The sequence below is a fragment of the Nelumbo nucifera genome, chromosome 2, assembly GCF_055504915.1.
Source record: "Nelumbo nucifera cultivar China Antique chromosome 2, China Antique-T2T, whole genome shotgun sequence".
NCBI classification, from domain to species: domain Eukaryota; kingdom Viridiplantae; phylum Streptophyta; class Magnoliopsida; order Proteales; family Nelumbonaceae; genus Nelumbo; species Nelumbo nucifera.
In genome coordinates this window covers 71,816,066-71,838,458 of record NC_142650.1, presented here as the reverse complement: position 1 = coordinate 71,838,458, position 22,393 = coordinate 71,816,066, and the positions used below count along the sequence as shown (strand labels likewise).

The 22,393-nt window shown below is 39.0% G+C and overlaps 1 protein-coding gene across 2 annotated transcripts in view; it reads left to right on the top strand.

The window, feature by feature from the left end:
* Positions 1–22,393, top strand: part of LOC104604127 (uncharacterized) — a 185,859-nt gene that overhangs the window by 5,561 nt on the left and 157,905 nt on the right. The window contains exons 3-11 of one of the 2 annotated variants that reach the window (XM_010268359.3): positions 2,105–2,208; positions 3,072–3,167; positions 3,278–3,325; positions 9,405–9,455; positions 16,447–16,550; positions 16,692–16,809; positions 21,544–21,645; positions 21,764–21,964; positions 22,073–22,230. In XM_010268359.3, coding sequence (XP_010266661.1) covers positions 2,105–2,208; positions 3,072–3,167; positions 3,278–3,325; positions 9,405–9,455; positions 16,447–16,550; positions 16,692–16,809; positions 21,544–21,645; positions 21,764–21,964; positions 22,073–22,230 — 982 coding nt within the window. Of the gene's footprint in view, positions 1–2,104; positions 2,209–3,071; positions 3,168–3,277; positions 3,326–9,404; positions 9,456–16,446; positions 16,551–16,691; positions 16,810–21,543; positions 21,694–21,763; positions 21,965–22,072; positions 22,231–22,393 lie in introns of those variants that run through there. The other variant, XM_088898921.1, reaches the window with a different exon arrangement.

Below are 22,393 nucleotides of genomic sequence, written 5' to 3'. Positions count from 1 at the left end.
GTGTGGCCCCTGTCATATGGTTAGAGGCTCCTGAGTCAATGTACTATAGATGATTCAGTGAGGGACAATAGGTCGGTGACTTACCAGATAGACCAATAGCAGAGAAGGCTGAAGAGATGACCGAGGATAGGAGCTATCGAATTTGTTCTTTAGACATGTCACCTGAAGTGTCATTTTGGCCAGCCACAGAAGTAATGGAGGATACTGCATCTGATCCATTTACAATAGTCTAATAAGCCTTGTAGCTTCCTTTCTTCTGATTTGATCCACTGCTTTTCTGAAGCCGAGTAGGGCATTCAGTAATAAGATGGCCGAACTGCTTATAGTAAGTGCATGTATTCTTTTTCTTGCAATGGGAGACAACATGCCTGAACTCCTTACACTCATAACACTGTACCGTAGAGAAGTCCTTCCCCTTTGGTTTTGTTGCCAGGAAGATAGTATCAATGTTGGACTCTTTTCTTCCATCCAGAGTAGTTTGTGTGGCAAATTTGGTTTCAGCCCTCAGAATTTCCCCAAGAATAGTATCCAAGTCAAGAAGTGTCCGTCGGCTTAGGATATTAGATTTGACAACTTCGAACTCAGGCCTGAGATGCATTAGGAAGTGCACAATCTTCCTTCTATCAAAATGTTCCTTCATATACTTCACGCAACATTCCGATGGATCCTTTCCCATGTGTACAAGCTCATACTCTGTCCAAAGGTTAATAAACCCAACATAATACTCCTGGACCTTCCTTTCTCCTTGATAATATGAGAAGATGTCAACCTCTAATTGGTACTATCTCGAGTTGTTTGATTGCTGATATACTTTCTCGAGATACTCATACATCTCATAGGTAGTCCTGTATCCTCTCATAGGAATTGCAATATCAGTTTCAACCGATCCTAGGATCCATGATGCAATTTTCGCATTATCAATTCTCCACTGATTAAGACCCTTAAAGTCTGAATCATCAGGTTTAACTATAGATCCATCCAGATATCCCAGAGACCTTTTGCCTCCACATGAAGTTGAAAATTAAATTTCCAAAGTGCGTAGTTTGTACCATTAAACTTAATAGGGAGAACTTACATAATTTCTGATGCCATTGAATTGCAAGAGCAAGAAAACCACACTTCTAAATAAAGAGTAGGGTTCAAAACAGAGGAAAGAAAGTGGTACCTTTCAGCCGATATCCAGAAAAGGAAACTGTAAGGGTCTACCGAACTCAGAAAGTGGCTCAAAACCCTTCTAAATCAAATCCGATTCAAACCAAACCAATTAGAGTCAGTAGATCTGCTCTGAGTGACACTAGATCCAAAGTTTCAGCCTGATTCGATGCCTCTAGAGAGAGAGAGATCCAACAAAAAAGAGAAATCTGAAGGCGCAACAGTCCAGGAAAAGTGTCTGTAGAGTTCTGATCGAATGCAGCCTCAGATAAGGGATTCAAGAGCACTCGAGAGCCTCCCAAATACTGTTAGGGAGTACTCTAGATAGCAGAGAAGAAAGGGGTTATGAAGAGGTTATATGCAGATCAGATCGTGATCTGCTCTGATACCATTTCAGAGTTAGATCGAAAAGCCAGAGAGAGAGAGAGAAGAGAACACAGCAGATTGGTGGGTGTGACACAATGTGTCAGCCAACACCCTAAAAGATATATTTATATTAAAAAGATAAAAGGACAAATTTACCCTTAGTGTACAGAAGAAAGAGTAGAAAGAATAGTTATACAACAAATAAAAGTAAAAGTACAAAAATAGCCCTGTGGCTAGATCTTCTCATAGTCTCTATAGATGTAAGGCTCTTTGGATGGCCCCAGAGCTTTAGGATTTGGGGGGGGGTGTTTACAAATGAAGATGATGTGATTGTAGTAGTGCACACATGACTGGTAATGCTTCTGATGCTATAGGTTGTAACATGGCCCAAATCTATTAGTTTTTTTTTTTCTCCCATTAGTGGTGGTAAAAAGTTCCATTGTTCTAATATTGTTAACTAGTATTTTTTTACTAAGAGTTATTTCACAACTTGATTATTTGGCTGTTTTCATGTGGAGTATTGTACCCTGACTTGTAATTACGTTGCTCAAAAAATGTCTAGCTAATTTTTTTCCTTTCCATGAAGGTGATGTTGTACTTAGAGACTTGAAGTTAAAAGCAGAGGCACTAAATTCACTAAGACTCCCTGTTACTGTCAAAGCTGGCTTTGTTGGTACCATTACATTAAAGGTAAACTTATTAGCATTTTGTGAATAAGTGGTTCTCAGTTTGGAGTATTACCTACTTGCTTATAACCAATGTTTTAAAATGTGGAGGTGTAGTGAGGCGTTCCACTACCTAGAGGCGTGAGGCGTAGTTCAGAACGTAAGAGGTGTAAGCCTCCCGAACACAAGGACGCGTAAGCCTCCTTAAGAGCAGGGGGGTGTGGAGGAAGAAGAGGAAGGGGGGATCTCATTTTTCTTTATTTTTAATAAAAATCTTTTATATTTTCCCTTGTCTTTTCTTCCCTTCCCTTTCATTTTCTTTTCTTTTCTTCACTTTCTTTTTTCCCCTTCCCTTTCTTTTCTTTTCCTTTCCATTCCTTTTTTCCTTTTTTTTTTCTTTTTTTTTTCTTTTTTTTTATGTGAGGTGTGCATGAGGCGTACACCTCTAACACGCACGCCTCATGAAAAAAGTGTATGAGGCGTACGCCTCTTGCACCTGAGGCATATGCCTCAGGGCAAGCCTCCCATGCCTTTTAAAACACTGCTTGTAAACTATTCCTTGGGCTTGGTCCTAGTAAGAAGATAAAGAAAAAGAAGCAAAGATTTTCTTCCTTTGCTGTTGGAGAAATGGAGTAATTGATTGTTTGCATGGTGTTTGGGTTGGAGTTTTGGGTCAAGGCTTAGATGGGATAAGACTTAGATGATGATGATATAGGGATTTTTGTTCTTGCAATTTTATTTGACATTGAATGTTATACTCTGTAGCGCTCACTTGGCACTATATGTATTCACAGATTTGATATTACTCAATTTGGCTTCTCTCATGAGATTTTGGTTTCTTTATCACCTTGGGAAGGTCAAGGTTAAGATTTTGAACTTTATCTGTAGGTTCCCTGGAAAAGTCTAGGCAAAAAACCTGTTATTGTTCTTATAGATCGTGTCTTTGTTCTGGCTTGTCCTGTTCCTGATGGCCGGACTCTCAAGGTAGGAAGTGAATGTAATAATTTGTATGCTTAAGATTTTACATTTATTATTTGCTATGCGATATTGCATTTTTTTGATGTCTTAACTTATCTAATTATAAATTTCTGTAGGCAGAAGACAGGGAAAAGCTTTTTGAAGCCAAACTTAAGCAGATTGAGGTGCAGTTTATTTATTTGTATATCAATGTTGGGCTGAATTTACATCATTTGTGGGAACTGAGTTATTTTTCCACTTAAAGTATGGACTTGTGCATCCATGCATTTCACTTTTCATCTGTTTCATAACTTTCATATTTGTTTTTTTTTTTTGATCAATAACTTTCATATTTGTTATATGACTTCATATTTGCTGAAGGAGGAAAATGCTATTGTTAGAGCCTGGAGTTTGACTTTGAGAATAGTAAAGAAAAAGAGAAAGACAAGAAAGAACAAGGAGCATTGGCTGCAAGAAGGAGCACCTCATTCCACTGGATTAGAAGCTCTGCCAACTGACTCAGTTGTCAGGGGAGGTGTTATGAGGAGTAATTTGTTTTAGTATCTTAGGTGGATGATATGGTTATCTGTGTGGAGTTTTGTTGTTTTTTTCTTCTTTTCTGATTTCACATGTACTAATAAATTTCTCGATTGCTTGGCTGCTACCAATAAAAAAGCTACTATAATTGAGATTTAGTTCCAACTTATGCTCTAAGAACAATAAAAGTGAACAATCTAAGGGTTTTTGTTGAGATTGAAAGTATTACTAAGTATGACTAGGGTTGACTTAGGTCATCCGGGTTTTCAGAAAAGAGACAAACTCTGATGGTCATAACAATATAGTGTATGCCCAAAAAAGAGCAAACATTCAAATTTTAGTTTCCAGCAATGTTTCTACCTGATTCGTGTAAATTCTGGGATTACATTGAAATTTCAAGATTTTTTTAATTGGTAACTGTTGAATTCTATTTGATGGTAATGAGAACTAGTTGTGAATCTCCTTCAACTTCCAAGTCTCTACACCCAGCTGTTCTGCTAGTCTCAAGCCTTGTAATAGGGCCATTATTGCAGCCATAACTGAGTTTGCAATACTAGTTGGTTTTGAATACAATGCCACCACCCCTCCTTGGTGGTTCCTAAAGCTTCAACTATACCAGGCCTTCCTGGATTGCCCATAGAGCTGCCATCAAAGTTTAGCTTCAGCCTATTAACATATGGAGGTTTCCAATCTATTTTCAAATTGTCTTTGTGTCTCTTTGTTAATGCCACTTTAGCCTAAGTCCTTACCATGTCATTGGTTGGGAATCCTTGAAAGAGCTCCAAAGTTTTTACTCAATGTGCAGTTCTAACTGTTATTGTTTCAATCAACTCCTCCTTGAATCTACATATTTCATAAAAGATCCTTTGGTTTCTTTCTTCCCAGGTATTCTACACCAAAGCTACTCTTATTGTCCTCCACAAAATCCATCCTCTTTTTTTCCCCTCTTGCCTAAAGAAGACGGGATTGAATAAGCTTACCACATTTTGTGGGGTGCCATTTGTAACCAAAGAGAACAGAATCCCAATTACAAGACATAAATGAGGGTCTCACACTAGCCTTGCAAAGAAAACACACATGAGGAGAAAGGCATTTGTTAGGGCTTTTTTTGTAGCATGTCGCAGTTGTTTATCTTCCCAAGGAACACTTCTCAATGAAGACCTTGTACTTTGGGAGGGATAGGCTTACACCAAATTTCCTTCATTGGGAAGTTTACCTCTGAGGAGTTTGGTTGAACCAGAAAGTTAAAAGAGGAGGCACAAGAGAAGAGACCCTTAGTGAAAGGAAACCGAATCCTACCATTAGAATAAATTTGATCCAAAAAGACATTTTCCAGCTTTGACTGTAGGAGAACAAGGGAACCACATTCATTATCCCTCTAATCCCTCCTAAACCCAAAATTCCAGTTTAGCTTTAAAGTCCTCCCCCAATGAGCAACTCTAACTGTAACAGTCTCCAAGATTACTTCCTTGTTTCTTTCTTTATCTCCAAGATTCTTAAGTTCCTTTCCTCCTAAATTGTCCACACGATTGCTTCTCTAGCACACTTCAACAAAATTCTGCCTCTTCTTTTTGTGCATCTCAGGAAGGGGGGATAAAGTCCACCTGCAATTAAAGAGAGAGCAGGACCATTCCCAAATACAACAGGCAATTGGGTAGGAAATAAAGAGATTGAAAGTACTCTCACCATTAAACTTACACAAAATGCACCAATTAGGAGACAAATACCACTTTCGGCTTTTCTTTTGCAACAAATCATCCGTGTTGATGCTCTCATGATAAGCTTTCCAGCAGAAATCATTGACTTTTGGGGGGATAGGGGCACACCAAACTTCTTTAATAGGGAAGGAATGGGATGGGGTAGAGGCCACTAGTAAAGAAAAAAAGGATTTGCAAGTGAACGACCGAAAGGGATTGGGATTCCACACTGGCCTATCTTCCCCAAACTCATTAAAGGCCAAGTTATCCAAGATGTTCAAAAAGGTTAGACATTGAAGGGATTTCAAACTCTCTCAGGTTTCTCATAAATCCCAAGTTCCAACCCTCCCTAGGGGAAGGAGAACCAAAGAAATCAGACATGTGATTCTCTTTAAGGCTTGAAAGAGTATGCAAAGAAGGGAACACCACTTTCAAGGGAAGATCCCCAACCCACACAAAGTTGGTTAGAATATGATCCTATTGCCTGAGGCCAAGTCATACTTGATGTGCTCAAGGAATTTTTTTATCAGCAACACAGAATTTATTTTTTGATTAGATTAAAAAAGCATATACAACAAGAAGTTGTGGGCAGAAAAAGAAGCCTGAAAAAAACCCACTAATTACAAACCAGCCCAGAACATAGATTGTCTTTGAATCCCTTGTTTAGCCAGTCCATCAGCCATACTGTTAGCTGATCTCCTAACCCATCTAATTTGAATCAACATGTCTTTAGATATCTGCTTGAAGTGCAGCTCATTCCTTAGCTTCCATATTACTCCTTCCTCCTTCAACCAGTTTACAACAATCTTTGAGTCCCCTTCAATAATCAGCCTTTTAATCCCTATTTCTTTGGCCTTTCAACACCAAATGCTGCTGCTATCAGTTCTGATCTCACCACATCACCATGCTGAATAGGACTTCAGTACATGGCTAAAATATTTCCATTCTCTTCCCTTATCACCCACCAATACCTGATGGGCCAGGATTTCCCAAACAGATACCATCAAGGTTTAATTTCTTCCATCCAGCTGCTGGAAGGGACCAGACCTCAATTGTTTTAGATTTTCTAGAAGCAGTGTTAGCAATTGTTTCCCAAGATCTGAAGAAATCCTCTATCTTGAAATCAGAAAACAACTGTAGTGTTTTCACCCAATGTGCCACCGTTAGAGTTATCACTTCGATCACAGTTTCTTTGCTTCTTTCCTTGTCATAAAAAATCCTTAGATTTCTTTCTTCCCAAATTATCCAAACCACTGCTGCTCTAATGCACCTTCCCATAATTCTGCCTCTTCTTTTAGAGCACCTGAAAGTGTGAGAACTAAAGAATCCTGCCATATTAACATGAGGAATCCAGCTGCAACCAAACAAAGAGGAAAACCACTTCCAAATGTAGTTAGCACAAGGACAGGAAATTAAAAGATGAAAGGCAGTCTCACCGTGTAGCTTACATAAGAAGCACCAGTTTGAGGACAAGCACCAATTTGGTCTTTTTTTTCTTATGTGCTTAAGGAATTGAGGAAGAATACCGTGCAATGCTTTCCACGATGTATCTTGGTTAGCTTTTTGTAGAATATTGACATCCTAACCGTTCCTAGAAAGTCCATGAACACTTGACACCACTTTATGCTACAATCTATCATTCTCCAAGGGGAAGCACCACAACCACTTAAAAGAGCAAGGATTTTCTTCCTAATGTTTCCCAAACCAAACCCACCCTCTTCCTTCCTTTTGACCACCTTCTCCCACCTAACCCTATGATCTTTTTTTTCTCTCTCCTAGCTCCCACAAGAAGTCTCTCATCAAATTTTCAGTTCTCTTTGTAATTGCTTGAGGCATCCTAACCCTACATTCTCTAGTTCCATTCATTTTGATGTGGGAAAGGGGAATAGAATCCACTTCTGGGAAGACCTTTGGGTTGGGGAATCACCACTTAAAGATCAATTTCCTAACCTTCATACCATTTCAGACTTCAAGAATGAAACCATTTCTAAATTGGGTGTGGCTTCCCATACAGGTATTAACTGGAACCTTGGTTTCAGAAGAGGCCTTAGGGATAGAGAGTGTACCTTGTTGACTTATCTCCTTGGAACCTTGCATTCAGTTTACTTAGATCCCAATTTGGAGGATTCTAGATTCTGGATAATCTCCCCAGTTGGGATCTTCTCTTGTTCCTCTTTCTTTAGTCATCTTACTTCTGTTAGGCCCCAAGGGATGGCTCTCCCGGTGAAAGTAATTTGGAGCAAACCTACCCCACAAAAAATCCAAGCTTTCTGCTGGACCCTTTTCCTTGGTAAGGTTAATACTTGTGACTTGCTACAGAAAAGGAGGCCTTCCACTTGCTTCTCTCCTTGTATGTGCTTTCTGTGTAAGAATAGAGGAGAATCCCTCTCCCACTTATTGATCACCTGCCCTTTTGTACGTCGTATTTGGGAATTTTTCTGTTCTCTCTTTGGTTGAAGATGAGACCCTCCCCAAGAGGTGACAGACATTTTCAATCCTAACTTCTTGAGGCAACCAAAGAAGAGAGGGAGAATCATGTGGAAAGTTACCAAAGCGGCTATTGCTTGGGGAGTATGGGAGGAAAGAAATAACAGAATTTTGCTGGAAAACCTAGAACTTTGGAAGAGGTCATTGACAACATAAAACTGAGGGTCGCATTGTGGATAAAAACCTTGAACAGTTTTCAAATTTTCTCTATAACTGACATCCAAAGGGCATGGAAAGAGATAGCACAGTCCTCTATGGGTAAAGAAATTATAAGAGTTGAGTGGAAACAACTAGAGGTAAACAAAGTGAAACTGAATTTTGATGGAAGTTCTATGGGCTACCCGGGAGTGGCAGGAATTGGGGGAGCAATCAGAAATGAAGAATGCAAGATATTGGCTCTATATTCAGGGCCAATTGGTATTACAAACTCAACAAAGGCCGAGTTATTGGCATTATTACAGGGCCTCCGATTGGCAAAGCAATTGGGTTTTTGTCAGGTGGAAGTGGAGGGGAACTCAAAAGTTGTACTATCTTGGGCAAAATGTAATAGATATGTCCTATGGACCCTTAAGCATATCTCCAGAGAAGTTGAGAGATTAGCAAAGGTATAAATGCTGATTTTAGGTGGATCAGGAGGGGTGCAAATGGGTTAGCAGATACTTTAGCAAAACAAGGGGCTGCAAGGCAGCAACTATATTGGGCCTCGTTGCAACTTGGGATGCATTCCTTGGGGACGACTATTGGGTCATCAGTCTGTAATTAACTCCACATATTTTAACTAATGAAACAATCTTTTTGCTGATAAAAAAAAAGATAAAATAGACAGGAAGTTTGGCCAAGGTGGATTTGATCGATGTAATTCTCTCCCCCAAAGAGATGTAATTCCTTTTCCAACCAGCAAGCCTTTTCTCAATTCTCTCCACCACAGGGTTCCAAAAGCTGACAGACCTCAGATTACCACTAAGAGGTAAGACTAAATATTTTAAAGGCCACACAACTCTCTCACACCCCATAATCTCTGCAAATGAGTCTAACTCCCCTTCAAAAACATTTATACCCACTACCACACTCGTATTCCAATTGATTTTGAACCTTGACGCATACCTTTTCTCTTTTAATGAGAAGGCACACCAGTCTCCCTTTTCATCTTATGGTGTATTAGATTTAAAGGTTCATGTTTTTTGGTATTATGTTATTTAAGAAGGCTAAAAGGGCAGCCCGGTGCACGAGGATCCAGACAACGCAGGGTCTTGGGAGGGACAAATGTGTGCAACCTTACCCTTGTAGATACACAGAGAGGCTGTTTCCTAGATTTTGAATGTGGTCACCAAGGTCACAATGGAGACCCAACTGTTGCACCAAGGCCCTCTATTCAAGGAATGCTAAAATAGCCAAATTTTATGCTTAACATTGATGCTATTTGAAATAAAAAAAGGGAAAGAAAGGATTCAGTGATTACATATTGGTTATACTCATTGTCTGACTGGGTTCTAGAACCACTGGGCCTAGTTCTTATATGTCCCTTTATTTTTTGTGTGTGCAGGAAGCAGAATTGGCAACCCTTGAAGCTAAAGCCAAGTCAAAGATGGAAAATGTATGGTTTTATTTTTATGTATCCTTTAGTTGTCTTGTGATTGATTGTTTAGTAACTTTATTATGGACCGTTTTGTTATATTGGGCTTGTTATGGTCCATTTTGATTATTATTAGCCCTTACGTAATTATATTCCTTAAAGTTTGGCTTTGGTTAATATTCCATTATGCTCTATACTTCCATGTTTATACAAATTACTCTGATTGATCATACTCCCCCTTTTGGTTCTTGGAAAGGCCCTATGTTGTCAAGTAACATACTAAAACAAAATAACAATATATTCTAGGAAGAAAACTTGTTTTCCTATAAATGTCACATATTTTGATAATGAAATAGAAACAAGAATTTTCTTATCAACTCTGTTGTATTCCTGCAGTTTTTATCACTTTATGTGCCGCAAGGGCACTTTTGTCTTTTCATTCTATTTTGTTGAATAGCCCCATTTAAACAGAGCCGTTCGCGCCGCCAGCCTATTCTTTTCTTTTGTTATTGCATTTTCTGGATTGAAACTCAAGGAAGATCTCATTGACCTGGTTTGAGTCAGTTTGAGTAGCTTTTTTCCTATTCCTTCTTGGTTGTAGTACCTAGATAATAGAAGAAATTCAACCCAGAAAAATAAGTATTTCAATCTAAAAATCGAAGAAGAAAGAAGAAGATGGTGATAGAAGAAGGGAGGAGGAAAAGAGAGTTTGATCAGTTCTCCCCTTTCTCCTAATCACTTTTATTGACTTAATCATAAATTCATAATAAACAGAATCAGTGATGCCCTTAATGGGGTGGCCGACTCATAAACATAATATAAAAAAGGTGTTAACACACCCATATGGTTAAGGCCCATTAATATAAACATAACTAGTAGAAGGATAAGAAATAAACGGGCACTAGGGTCCATTTGGCCCAGTCTCTCTACACTCCCTTTCAAGATGAGCATAGATGTCAATCATGCCTAGCTGGCTTACATAATGTAGTAGCTTCCTTTTTGTAACCCCCTTGCTTAGGACATCGACTAATTGGTTGTTAGAAGCAATAAATGGTCAACAAACTTCCCTTGAAGCTATTTCCTCCCATATAAAACGTCTATCCACCTTAATATGCTTTGTTTTGTCATGCTGAATTGGGTTATGAGTAATGTTGATTGTTGCTTGGTTATCATAGTATAACATCATTGGCTTATCATAATTGATGCCTAGTTCTTCTTGGAGAGATTTAAGCTACAGTAACTTGGATGCTCCATGGGCCATTGCCCTACACTTTGTCTTAGAAAAGGATCTAGCCACCACAGACTGCTTCTTACTCCTTGACACAATGTTCCCTAGCACTGTGTGGCACAATTACCTGAGCTGCACCTTTTGTCATCAGTAGAAGTATACAACCAGCTCAGTTTGCATCTGTATAGGTCTCCAACTTCATGTGTCCATGTTTGGCAAAAAGAAAACCTTTCCCTAGAGTTCTCTTCAATAGCACAAAACCCTTTTAATAGCTGTCATATGGGTATCCTTGGGAGCATGCATGAACTGATTAATTACACTTGCAACATATGAAATTGTAGAGAACACTGATGTGGACCCCACGGCTGTGGTCCTCACTGTGTTCGTATGACAGCACAGCATGTATTCTTTGTTAGTTGGTAGTTATTTCAGTTTTGTTGTTACAGCTTGTTATTTTAGCCTTATTATTAGTTTATTTGCCATGTAAGCATTAAGGGCAATTCTGCCTTTTTCTACAATTAGTAAACATATAAATATTAAGAGTGGGTCGGCAGATTAATCAATCTGTCCCTCTCTCTCCTTTTCTAAAACCCTTGTGTACTTCTGCTTCTCTCTCTTTTCTCCTTTTCTTCTTCTTCTTTTCTCCATCTGATACCCTTTTTACTTTTGGATTCAAGACTGATTGTAGTCTTGATCGACTACTTGGTATCAGAGCCAATCTAGGGTTTCTCATGTGTGTCTAGTCCAGCCGACCACATGAGAATTGCCTAGGGCTGGAAGCTTAGAAAGATCTGTTCGTTGGCTGATTCTTGGAGGTTATCAGAAGGGTTTAGCAGCTGTCCAAAGGCTTGTAGAGGCTTGGAGAGTGTTTTGGTAATCAGGAAGAATCAGAGAAGGTGAAAAGGATCAATATTAGGGTTCATGCCAAGATTGAAGGTGGCGATCAGAGTTTTTTGGGTAAGTTTTTATCTTTTCTTGAGACCGTCATCAGTCAAAGATAGGTTGGACTTATCTAGGAGGAGCGGCTGAGCTCTCTTTTATTTTCTCAGAGGCGATTAGAGTTCTCTGGCTTTTTCTAGGGTTTGTCCTTAACCCTACGACCAGACTTGACTGTGGACTTATTTGGAAGGTGCGGCTGAGCACTGTTTTGTTCTCACAAAGATTTCCTTAACCCTACGATCAAACCCTAAATCTGTTTCAGCATTCCAGATTGTTTTCTAAGTGAGTTCTAGACTTGTTTCGGCTTCCAATCCTGTTTTTGGGGTGAGAACCTTTATCAAGAATTGGACTGCTTACATTCCGAACTGTCGATTGGTTTCGGATCAGATCTGAACTGGGTTCACCCTAAAATTCAGAACTGTCGATTGGTTTCAGATCAGATCTGAACTGAGTTCATACAGAAATCTGTTTCCCTTTGTTTGTGGAAGACCTAGGCTGGCTGTGATCAGTTGTTTAAGTGCTGTTTTCTATTACAGTAGCTCTAACGGCTTTTGATTACTAATTCTTCACCAAGAATGGAGTTCAAGAATCAGGGGGAAGGTGTTTTTGGGACTAGCAATTCTGGTAATATGTCTGAGACTGCATTTCAAATTACAACTGTGAGGTTTGATGGATCCAACTACTTAGAATGGGCCCAATCGGCCATGATGGCTATTGGGGGAAGAGGAAAACTTAGCTACCTATTGGGAGATGTGAAAGAACCATCCAAGGAGGACCAAATGTATACCAAGTGGGTTCAGGAGAACTACTTGGTTATGACATGGCTGTGCAACTCTATGCAGCCACATATCAGCCGGAACTATTTGTGGGCAAAAACAGCCAAGGAAATCTGGGATGTCATGAAGAAGACCTACCCCCAACCCCTTAATGTTGCTAGAGCCTATGAATTGAAGTGTGAGGTTAATAACCTCAAGCAAGGAGAGAAACCAGTCTCCGTTTACTTCTCTACTTTGAAATCTCTGTGGCATGAAATTGACCATCTAGAAACATTTGAGTGGGAAAGTCAGAAGGATGCACAGACTCATAGAAAGCAAGTTGAGACTAATAGGGTGTTTGAATTCCTAGCTGGTCTGAATTCTGATTATGATATTGTGAGACAACAGATACTAACAAGGGACAGTGTGACCTTATCTCAAGCCTACTCCTTGGTGCATAGTGAAGAGACTAGGAGAAAGGTTATGAAGTAGCATCGGCCCTTCCCACCAGCCTGGTAGCAGTTAAACCTAAGTCTGGGGGTGATACAGAAAGGGATATGAAGAAGGAAGATAAGCGGGATCTAGTGTGTGAACATTGCAAGAAACCCAAGCATACTAAAGACACATGTTGGAAGCTGCACCCTCATCTAGTCCCGGCAAAACTGAGGAACAAAAGGGGTAATGCTCATATGGCTGTTAATACCGATTCTGGATCCTCATCGGGTACAAAAGGCATGCCCCTAGACACCTTAGCTGCTGTATCTCATTAATCGGGTTCCTTCACGGGTTCTTGACATGAAGCCTCCGTTTACCCTTCTATACCCAGATGAAGAATTATTTACTGTTCCCCTTAAAGCCTTTAGTTGCACCTGCTTTGTTCAGATTCTTGGACCTCATCGTCCAAATTTGACCCTAAGGCCTCCAAATGCATTTTTCTCGGTTATGCACAAACTCAAAAGGGTTATTGCTGCTATGACCCTACTTCCGGGAGGAGATTTGTCTCGATGGATGTTACTTTCTTTGAGGAGGTACCCTATTACCCTAGGGTTTCTCCTCAGTGGGAGAGTAGTGAGAATGGGGGGATTTTTCCTCAAGGGGAGAGTAGTGAGAGTGGGCGAATTTCCATCGTATGGACGCCCTAATCTTGTGGAGTAGAATGGGCGAATTTCAAAAATTTCTCTTCATCCTACTGGGAATCGTATTCCCTATTTTAGAAAAATCATATTTTTCAAGGATCAATCTTGAACCATAAATCGAACCAGATCTGAACAAAACCAGTAGGAGAGGGATATACCTGATATGGAGAAATAATATCTCCCAACGAAGGTGTTCACGCCCAAGGAAGGATCCAAAGACTGCTCCCACTGAAGATGGCGTAGTGCAGGGTGGAGCAGAATCAGTAGTGTTCTTCCTAAGAACCTAATCCTTCGCAAGAATTAGCAGGACGGCACGTGAGTACAGCTTCCTATCAGTCCCTTCACAAGAAACTGATATCAAGATCCAATCTTGATTTCTCCCACTGAACTGGAGATCGAACTGGCAGGTGAGGCGGCAGCAGGAAGGAGGCGGCAAGAAAGATTTTCGCAGGGTTGCTTAATTCTTCCTTCTGTGATTTCAGCTCTGAAGAGGATGTGAATGTGTATCTACTAAAGGCTGCCGCCCCCTCCTCCTTTTATAACCTTAAAGGGATCAGCTCCTAATCCCATTAGGAGTTGCTGATCCAAATCATATTTGGATCAGAATTCCCTCTAAGTGATAAGGGTAAACCCTTATCTTATCTGCAGATTAGATCAGCCTTCTCCTGATCTCATTAGGAGGTTTCCAGATTTGAATCACAATTACCTGAGCTGCACCTTTTGTCATCAGTAGAAGTATACAACCAGCTCAGTTTGCATCTGTATAGGTCTCCAACTTCATGTGTCCATGTTTGGCAAAAAGAAAACCTTTCCCTAGAGTTCTCTTCAATAGCACAAAACCCTTTTAATATCTGTCATATGGGTATCTTTGGGAGCATGCATGAACTGATTAATTACACTTGCAACATATGAAATTGTAGAGAACACTGATGTGGACCCCACGGCTGTGGTCCCCACTGTGTTCGTATGACAGCACAGCATGTATTCTTTGTTAGTTGGTAGTTATTTCAGTTTTGTTGTTACAGCTTGTTATTTTAGCCTTATTATTAGTTTATTTGCCATGTAAGCATTAAGGGCAATTCTGCCTTTTTCTACAATTAGTAAACATATAAATATTAAGAGTGGGTCGGCAGATTAATCAATCTGTCCCTCTCTCTCCTTTTCTAAAACCCTTGTGTACTTCTGCTTCTCTCTCTTTTCTCCTTTTCTTCTTCTTCTTTTCTCCATCTGAAACCCTTTTTACTTTTGGATTCAAGACTGATTGTAGTCTTGATCGACTACTGAAATATCCAGTTGATTTATGTAGAGATATAATAACTGACCCTATCAGTCAATAATTACACTTCAATACCAAGCAGTTTCTGGAAGACTCCCTTATCAGTCAATAATTCACCATCAATGGCAGAGAGTTTCTGATTTAAATCTATAGGTGTGGATGTAGGCTTAGCTCCAAGTTTTCCAGTCTCAGTAAAGAAGATCTTGGACATACTTCCACTGAGAAATAAATATACTCACCTTAGACCGAGAAACTTTTATATCCAGAAAGTATCTTAACTCCCCTAAATTCTTAATTTCAAACTCAGAATTGTATCAAGCAAGGAGCTTCTTGAGCATGTGAACTTCTTGTACATCATTGCCAATGACCACAATATCATCAACATAAGTAGTAAGAAAGGTCACCAGAGAATCTCTCCTTTTGAGAAAGAGGATGTTCTTAAATTGAGTCTATGTATCCAAAGGTGACATGGGCAGACATCAATCCTACCCTAGGTATGTTTGTGAATTCTGGTTTGGGTACTAACCTCTCTAAAGCCTGTCTTCTAGGATCCCAGGTAGCCATCAAGCTGTAAACCCAAGTTAGTTAAGGTGGAGAGAAGAATAGGGAGTTGGGGTTAGAAGATGAAGAAGAAAGAGGGAGAAGAATTAGGGAACCAATAGAGGAATTTTTTAAAGAGCTAAAATGGAATGAAGTGGAGGAGGAAAGTAATGGATGCAAGACAAATGGGAGGAACATTAGTTGTAAATGTGATGGAACATGAGGAAGGTTGTCAGGAAGGCAGGAAGAGAGAAGGTGGGAAGTATGATGAGCGTACTAAAGAAGACTTGGTGGCTGATTTTGTGGGAAAATGAGGGTGTAAAATTAATAATCCAAATGACTTGAAAGTCTATTTGAGGGAAGGTGGGAAGTATGATAAGTGTACTAAATCAGTCAATGATTTCATGCATTTGGGGTTTCTACTTCTGAGTTTCCGATTATTCAAGATGGAGGGGTGGTCACCTTGGATGCCTAAAGAAAATTTGAGCTTTGCCTGGTGCTTAATGGATGCAGAAAGGCCATTATTGTGTGGAGTTGCATTGTCTTTACAGTTTGCTGGGAACTTGGGAAAAAAGAAACAAAAGAAGTTATGTCTTGGGGAAAAGCTGTTGGACTGGGTTTTTATTCTACCAGAATTTGAAGGCTCTACCTGAGAGGAGTTTGGATCTGATTTTTGGGGTATTTTGAACTTATGGTAGATGTATCTTGGATATACAACTGTAATGGTTTTTGTCTGTACTCTTTGTTGTTTTTGGTTGATGCCTCATTACTGATCTTGTAATATGTTTTTTATTTTAATGATTTTTCTTTTTATTTATCTTAAAAAATGAAATGGTATGCCAGTTATATCCTGTGAGCACTAAAGCATGTAAAAATATACAAACTGAGTGGATCATGATCTAAATTATGTATACATGCAATTGCAATATTTATATCATTTTTTGATGAGTAAGAATTTTTTAATATCATATAAATTATTCTTTCTCTTTTATCTTCTTCTCTAGTGAGGAGCTCCCCCACTTTTTAATGAAATTTGCTTGCTTATAAAAAAAAAAACTTATTGGTCATTATCAATTGTGGTTAGGTTGAAGGAATTAGTAACATGTTCTTTTATATTGGTTGGTTTTTTGTTCTACAGTCAGCAGGTGGGAATTCATGGCTGGGTTCTCTTATAGCTACTATAATTGGAAATCTCAAAATCTCCATTAGCAATGTCCATATCAGATATGAGGATTCTATCAGGTTACTAACTTGTTTGCATGGTGTAAATTAATTTTCTTCTTTTGTTTTCTTCTTCTCTGATGCATTGACTTGTTCTCATGCTTCATCTTTGTTTTGCTCGACCTTCTGATTGACTTTTGAGGATGATTGTATGGTCTACAGTAATCCTGGGCATCCCTTTTCTTCTGGAGTTACTTTAGCAAAACTTGCTGCTGTTACAACTGATGACCAGGGCAACGAAACTTTTGATACAAGTGGTGCACTAGATAAATTGAGGAAGGTCAATTGCATCTTGTGTTTAGTTAAACTTTGACCTTTTCTGGTACTATTTTGACAATTATTTACATATTGGTTTCCAGAATGATCTGATCCTCTTGTTTTGTTGTTAAATTTGATTTACAGTTACCATGTCTAAAAAGTGGATACATTTCTCTAATCTGAATGCTTGTTTTAATATTTATCATATCTAGTTTCTCTTATTCTGTTTACTTGTCACCTTGTCTTCCTCGGCTTGGTTTTCTTATGCTTAACTTTGTTGGAATTGTGAAAGGTGTTTCAAGTGTTTGGGAAATTCTTTTGTCTTTTCATTTGATAAAGGGCAAAACATGTTGTACAGTGATGCAGTGACACAAGGTAATGGGGCTAATATTCCTAGTGCCTTGAAACAAAATTTTCAGGGATCAAGGCAAGGCTAGATGGGAGGGTGCCTTGCTGCCTAGGAGATGGAGTTTTTTAAATATTAACCACGAATCCTAGGGTAATTTCGTAGGTTCCATAGCAACCAGCAATCATCTCTTGTAATTCTCTTTAACTTTCATAAAAAAATAAAATCTGTATTAGAAAATAGAAAATCAACATGTTCGTGGGAAGAAAAAGAAAGAAAAGAAAATTCAGAAAATATAAGGGCTGAGCCCCTAATTTTATCCTAAGAAAAGAAGAAAGGGTGATAGGGAATTCAGTGAGAGGAGGTGTAGAAGAGTAGCCTTTTGATTTTCATTAAGGGCGATTTGAGTTTGACAGGGTTCTTAAACCTTTGGTAGTAGTGGTTGAACTTTCTCCTCTTCTACCATTCGGGTGGGTCCTGTGAAACACTAGATTTGGCTGTTTGAATAGTAGTTTTTTGCTTGGGATAGCAATTCTAGCTTAGTTGAGACTTATCAAACTAGAGGAGAAACTAAATATCTCATAGATTCTGGGTTTGGACATGGGGCGTCAATGGAGAATCTTTTTGGGGTAGTGACCAATGTGAAGCTAGATGGGACCAATTATTTAGTCTGGTCTCAGTCTATTAAGATACATGTGTATAGTAGAGGGAAATGGGGTTACATCACCGGGAGCAAGAAGAAACCTGGGGAGGATGACCCTACCTGTGAGAGGTGGATGCAAGAGAATTACACAATGGGCTGATTAGTGAATTCTATGCAGCCACATATTAGCCAACACTACTTGTGGATGGAAACTGCAAAGGAGTTGTAGGATAGTGTCACAGAGACCTATTTCCAAAAATTGAATGTTGTTCGGGTTTACAAAATGAAGAATGATGTGAATAATCTAAGATAATGGTGACTGTGGTTTGGGGGTGTACATAAGATGTTGAAATACATAGGAAGCTGGTGGAAAGAAACGAGTTTTTGAGTTCCTTATCGTACTCAACCGGAGTATGATATTGTGAGATAGAATGTTTTGGCAAAGGATGAGGTGACTTTATCTCATGCCTATACAATGGTAAGTTGTGAGGAGAGTAGGAGATAGGTTCAGTTCGTAGAGCCACAAATTGATCACTGTGCTAATGTTGGGATGAAGTCCCAGGTCAACACTGGGAAGAAAGATGCTTGTGAATACTACAAGAAGACTAAACATACTAAAGACACCTATTGGAAGCTGCATCCAAAGCTTATACCTATCAGACTCAAGAATGCAAACAATGGAAAAAGGAATGAGAATGGGAAAGGTGGAGATGAAAATGTAGCCACCTTCTCACAGAGTGAATAGGGGCATAATGGTGAGAAGTCGGTGGGAGAGCAACTAGCAACCGCCAGGGCTGAGTATGAGAAGTATGGCCAAATAATTAGTCACATGGAGTCTACTACTACAACACCTACTTCATCATAGACAATTCCTTCTTCATTCGCATATGCCCATTTAGGTATTCATGTTACTGGGAGTCATGCTTTTATTTCAGGTAATCGTAGGATCCCTTGGATAATTGATTTTGGTGCCTCTGACCATATGACTAGTGTGTCCCATTTGTTTACAACTTTTTTAAAGAAACTAAGTTGTCAAGTCTGCATTGTGACTTGTGAGTCGTGCGAGTTGTCAAAGCATTGTAGAAACTCTTATTCTGCAATTAATAAAGATCTATAGTTCTTTTTCATATTTTTCACTCTGATGTGTGGGGGCCATACCATTTAGCTTGCATGGGTGGTTATAAATATTTTGTTCTGTTCATTAATGATTTTTCTCGTTACACCTCTGATGTGTGGGGGTTATACCATTTACCTTGCATGGGTGATTATAAACATTTTGTTCTATTTATTGATGATTTTTCTCGTTACACCTAGCTTTATCTTATATGTTCCCGTGTTGAAGTACACAAACTTGTAAAGCAGTTTAGTGAATTTGTGCTTACCCAATTTGATACCCATATCAAGATATTCCGATCAGATAATGCTAAGGAATATTTCGATAAGGATCTTGTTTCATACCTTGAGAAGTTTGAGGTTATGCATCAAAGTTCTTGTCCTCATACTCCAGAACGAAATGGGGTAGCAGAGAGAAAGAACTGACGTGTTGTTGAAGTAGCTAAGAGCATCCTTTTTGCCGGTGATGTAGTGATGACAGATACCTACCTTATTAATTGCATGCCTTCTCAAGTTTTGATGTTCAAATCTCCCTTTGTTGTCTTGTTTCTTGAGAGTGAATTGTTTCCTATTCCCTTGCGTGTCTTTGGGTGCACGTGTTATGTTCATGGCCCTAGCTCTTAGAGACATAAGTTTGAACCCAAGGCCCGGAAGTGCATTTTCTTAGGGAGTGCCTCCACACAAAAGGGCTATTATTGTTTTGATCCCATTACTGGAACTCGTTTTGTTTCCAAGATGTTACCTTTGTAGAGTCATATCCATTTCATGGTCATTCTTCTAAGTTGGAGCATTCCATTGAACTTTTTCTTCACCACTTCCTTTGCCTTCTTCTGTTGATTCTGAGGTTGAGTCTTCTGTGGTTCCTTTTGTTCCAATTGCAGAGCCTTTGTCTCCCAGTTCTACCATTCCTGCTCCTCCTCCTACTAATCCTCCAGTCTTCATTACTCATACTATTGTTTAGAGGTGGTACCAGATACAAAGGCTATGACATGACCAGGTTGTTCCATCATCTACAATTGAGCCTTTGAGAATCTCAACTCCTAAAGAGAGGACAAGTCCTTCACCGCCTGCTCCAAAACCTCATTTTCCAGACTTGGACCTACTTATCGCTTTGAGAAAAGGTAAGAGGAAATGTACACCACATTGTATTTCCAAAAACCTGTCTTACAACATGTTATCTCCATCTTATTATTCTTTCTTAGCCTCCATTTCTTTTCAACCTATACCCAAGTTAGTTACAAAGGCCTTGTCTAAGCTAGAATGGAGGGAGTCTATGAGAACTGAAATAGAAGCACTTCGTAAAAATCATACCTGGGATATTGTGGATTTGCCTCATGGGAAAGAACCGATGGGATATAAGTGAGAGCATATGCTGATGTAGATTGGGCTGGTTGTCTTGACACTTGTAGGTCCACTTCTGGGTGGTGTGTCTTTATGGGTGATTCACTCATCTCTTGGAAGTGTAAGAAACAACAAACAATCTCGAAGTCTTCCACTAAAGCAGAGTATAGGGCAATGTTTTCTGTTTGTAGTGAGATTGTTTGGTTACGATCTCTCTTTATGGATCTTGGCATTTAGCTTCCTACTCCTGTTCCTCTCTATGCAGACACTACGAGTGCTATCAAGATTGCATTTAACCCTGTCTTCCATGAGAGAACCAAGCACATTGAGGTGGACTGCCACTTTATTCGAGATCTTTTCATTGTTGGGTTTATATCGCTTCTTTATGTAGCCTCGGACATGCAGATTGCCAATATCTTTACCAAGGTTATGACTAGAGTTCGACATCTCTTCCTTGTAGACAAATTGATGCTTATGTCTAGGCATCGGTTTGAGGGGAGTGTAGAGATTCTATGACTTGATGTATCTTATTAGTATAGTCCCTATTGTATATTACTTATATATCTTATTCATTTTTTTTCTCTTTCTTCCCTATATGGGCATTCCTATAATTGTACGTATCTTTTAATATATAAGAGACTCTTTGAGGTGGGGGTCATTCATTCTTGACACCTCTAAGATTATTCTTGTTCCTTTCTCTATTCAACCAAGAGTGTTGACAGTTTTGACCAAGGGTATCCCCAAGACAAAGTGACAACATTGTGTAAGCAAGTTGGGCATGATTGATATCTATGCTCAGCTTGAGGGGGAGTGTAGAGATAATGGGCCGAATGGGCCTTAGTTTCTTTGTTTTCTTAAGTTATGTTTATGATTTTTGTTGGTAGGTAGTGAGCCTTAGTTATGGGCATGTTTTCTCTTTTCTTATTGTTTTTGATTGCTGTCTTTTGTGATGGACGCCCTACTATGGGCACTCATGTAATTGCCCTTTTACTGACAAGAATAAAAGAGATAATTGGGGGGTGAACAGAGGTTTTGAACTACTCTCTCTTATTCTTCCTTTTCTTCCATCTTCCTCCATCACTTCTCTATCTCTCTCTCTCTCTCTCTTCAATCTCCTTCTTTTCTTTTAATTCAGATTATTGAAAGTGTGATTTACAACTAGCATTTTATGATTTTTCTTAGTTCGTCATTGTATTATTTTATGATCCGTTGGAATATTGATTTATCTCTTGCTGTATTTTTTTCTATTCAGTCATATAGATTCATCTCCCAAATTCTTCAACTAAACTTTGCATTTTTTTTTCTTGTTTTAGTCAGTGCAACTTGAGAGGCTAGCTCTTTATCATGACTCTGACAGCCTTCCTTGGAAGATGGATAAGAAATGGGTAGATCTTAGTCCCAAGGAATGGGTTGAGGTTTGTCCTTGTTTGGGAATTTAATATCCTATGACAGTCTTCTATTATGTAAGTGTCTGCAAAGGTATATTGTATTATTTCAAAATCATTATGTGATTACTTCTGTTGTTTTTTGTAGATATTTAAAGATGGTATAAATGAACCTCTGCCTGGTTGTTCTATGGTGTCTATATGGTCTATGAATCGCAAATACGTAGTCTCACCTATCAATGGGATACTTAAATACCATCGCTTGGGAAATCAGGAAAGAAAGGACCTGGAGATTCCTTTTGAAGAGGCATCTCTTGTCCTTAGTAATGTTTCTTTAACAATTACAGAGGTTATGTTTTTTGTCTTGTATATATTTGGATTTATTTTTTTTGTACTTTGATTCTTTTCTAACGCTTTCCATGGTAATTCACCTTCTTATTCTTATTATTTTTTTCAGGCTCAGTACCATGATGTTATCAAACTTATGGAAGTGTTTTCCCAATATAGAACACGTGTCGATGTATCCCACTTAAGACCCATTGTGCCAGTTTCCGACAACCCTCATGTGTGGTGGCGGTATGCTACTCAGGCTGGTTTGCAACAGAAGAAAATGTGGTAAGACCTTTTTTTATTTAGACTGCATTTGGTAAGAATGCAAATGAAAATATGTATGGTTCATGAAAACATAAATTTGGTTTGGCTTTGCATTGATAAGTTTTGTATTCTTACCAAATATGTTTGGTTGTGTTGGGTGCAAACATGGATTTTGAGTCACATT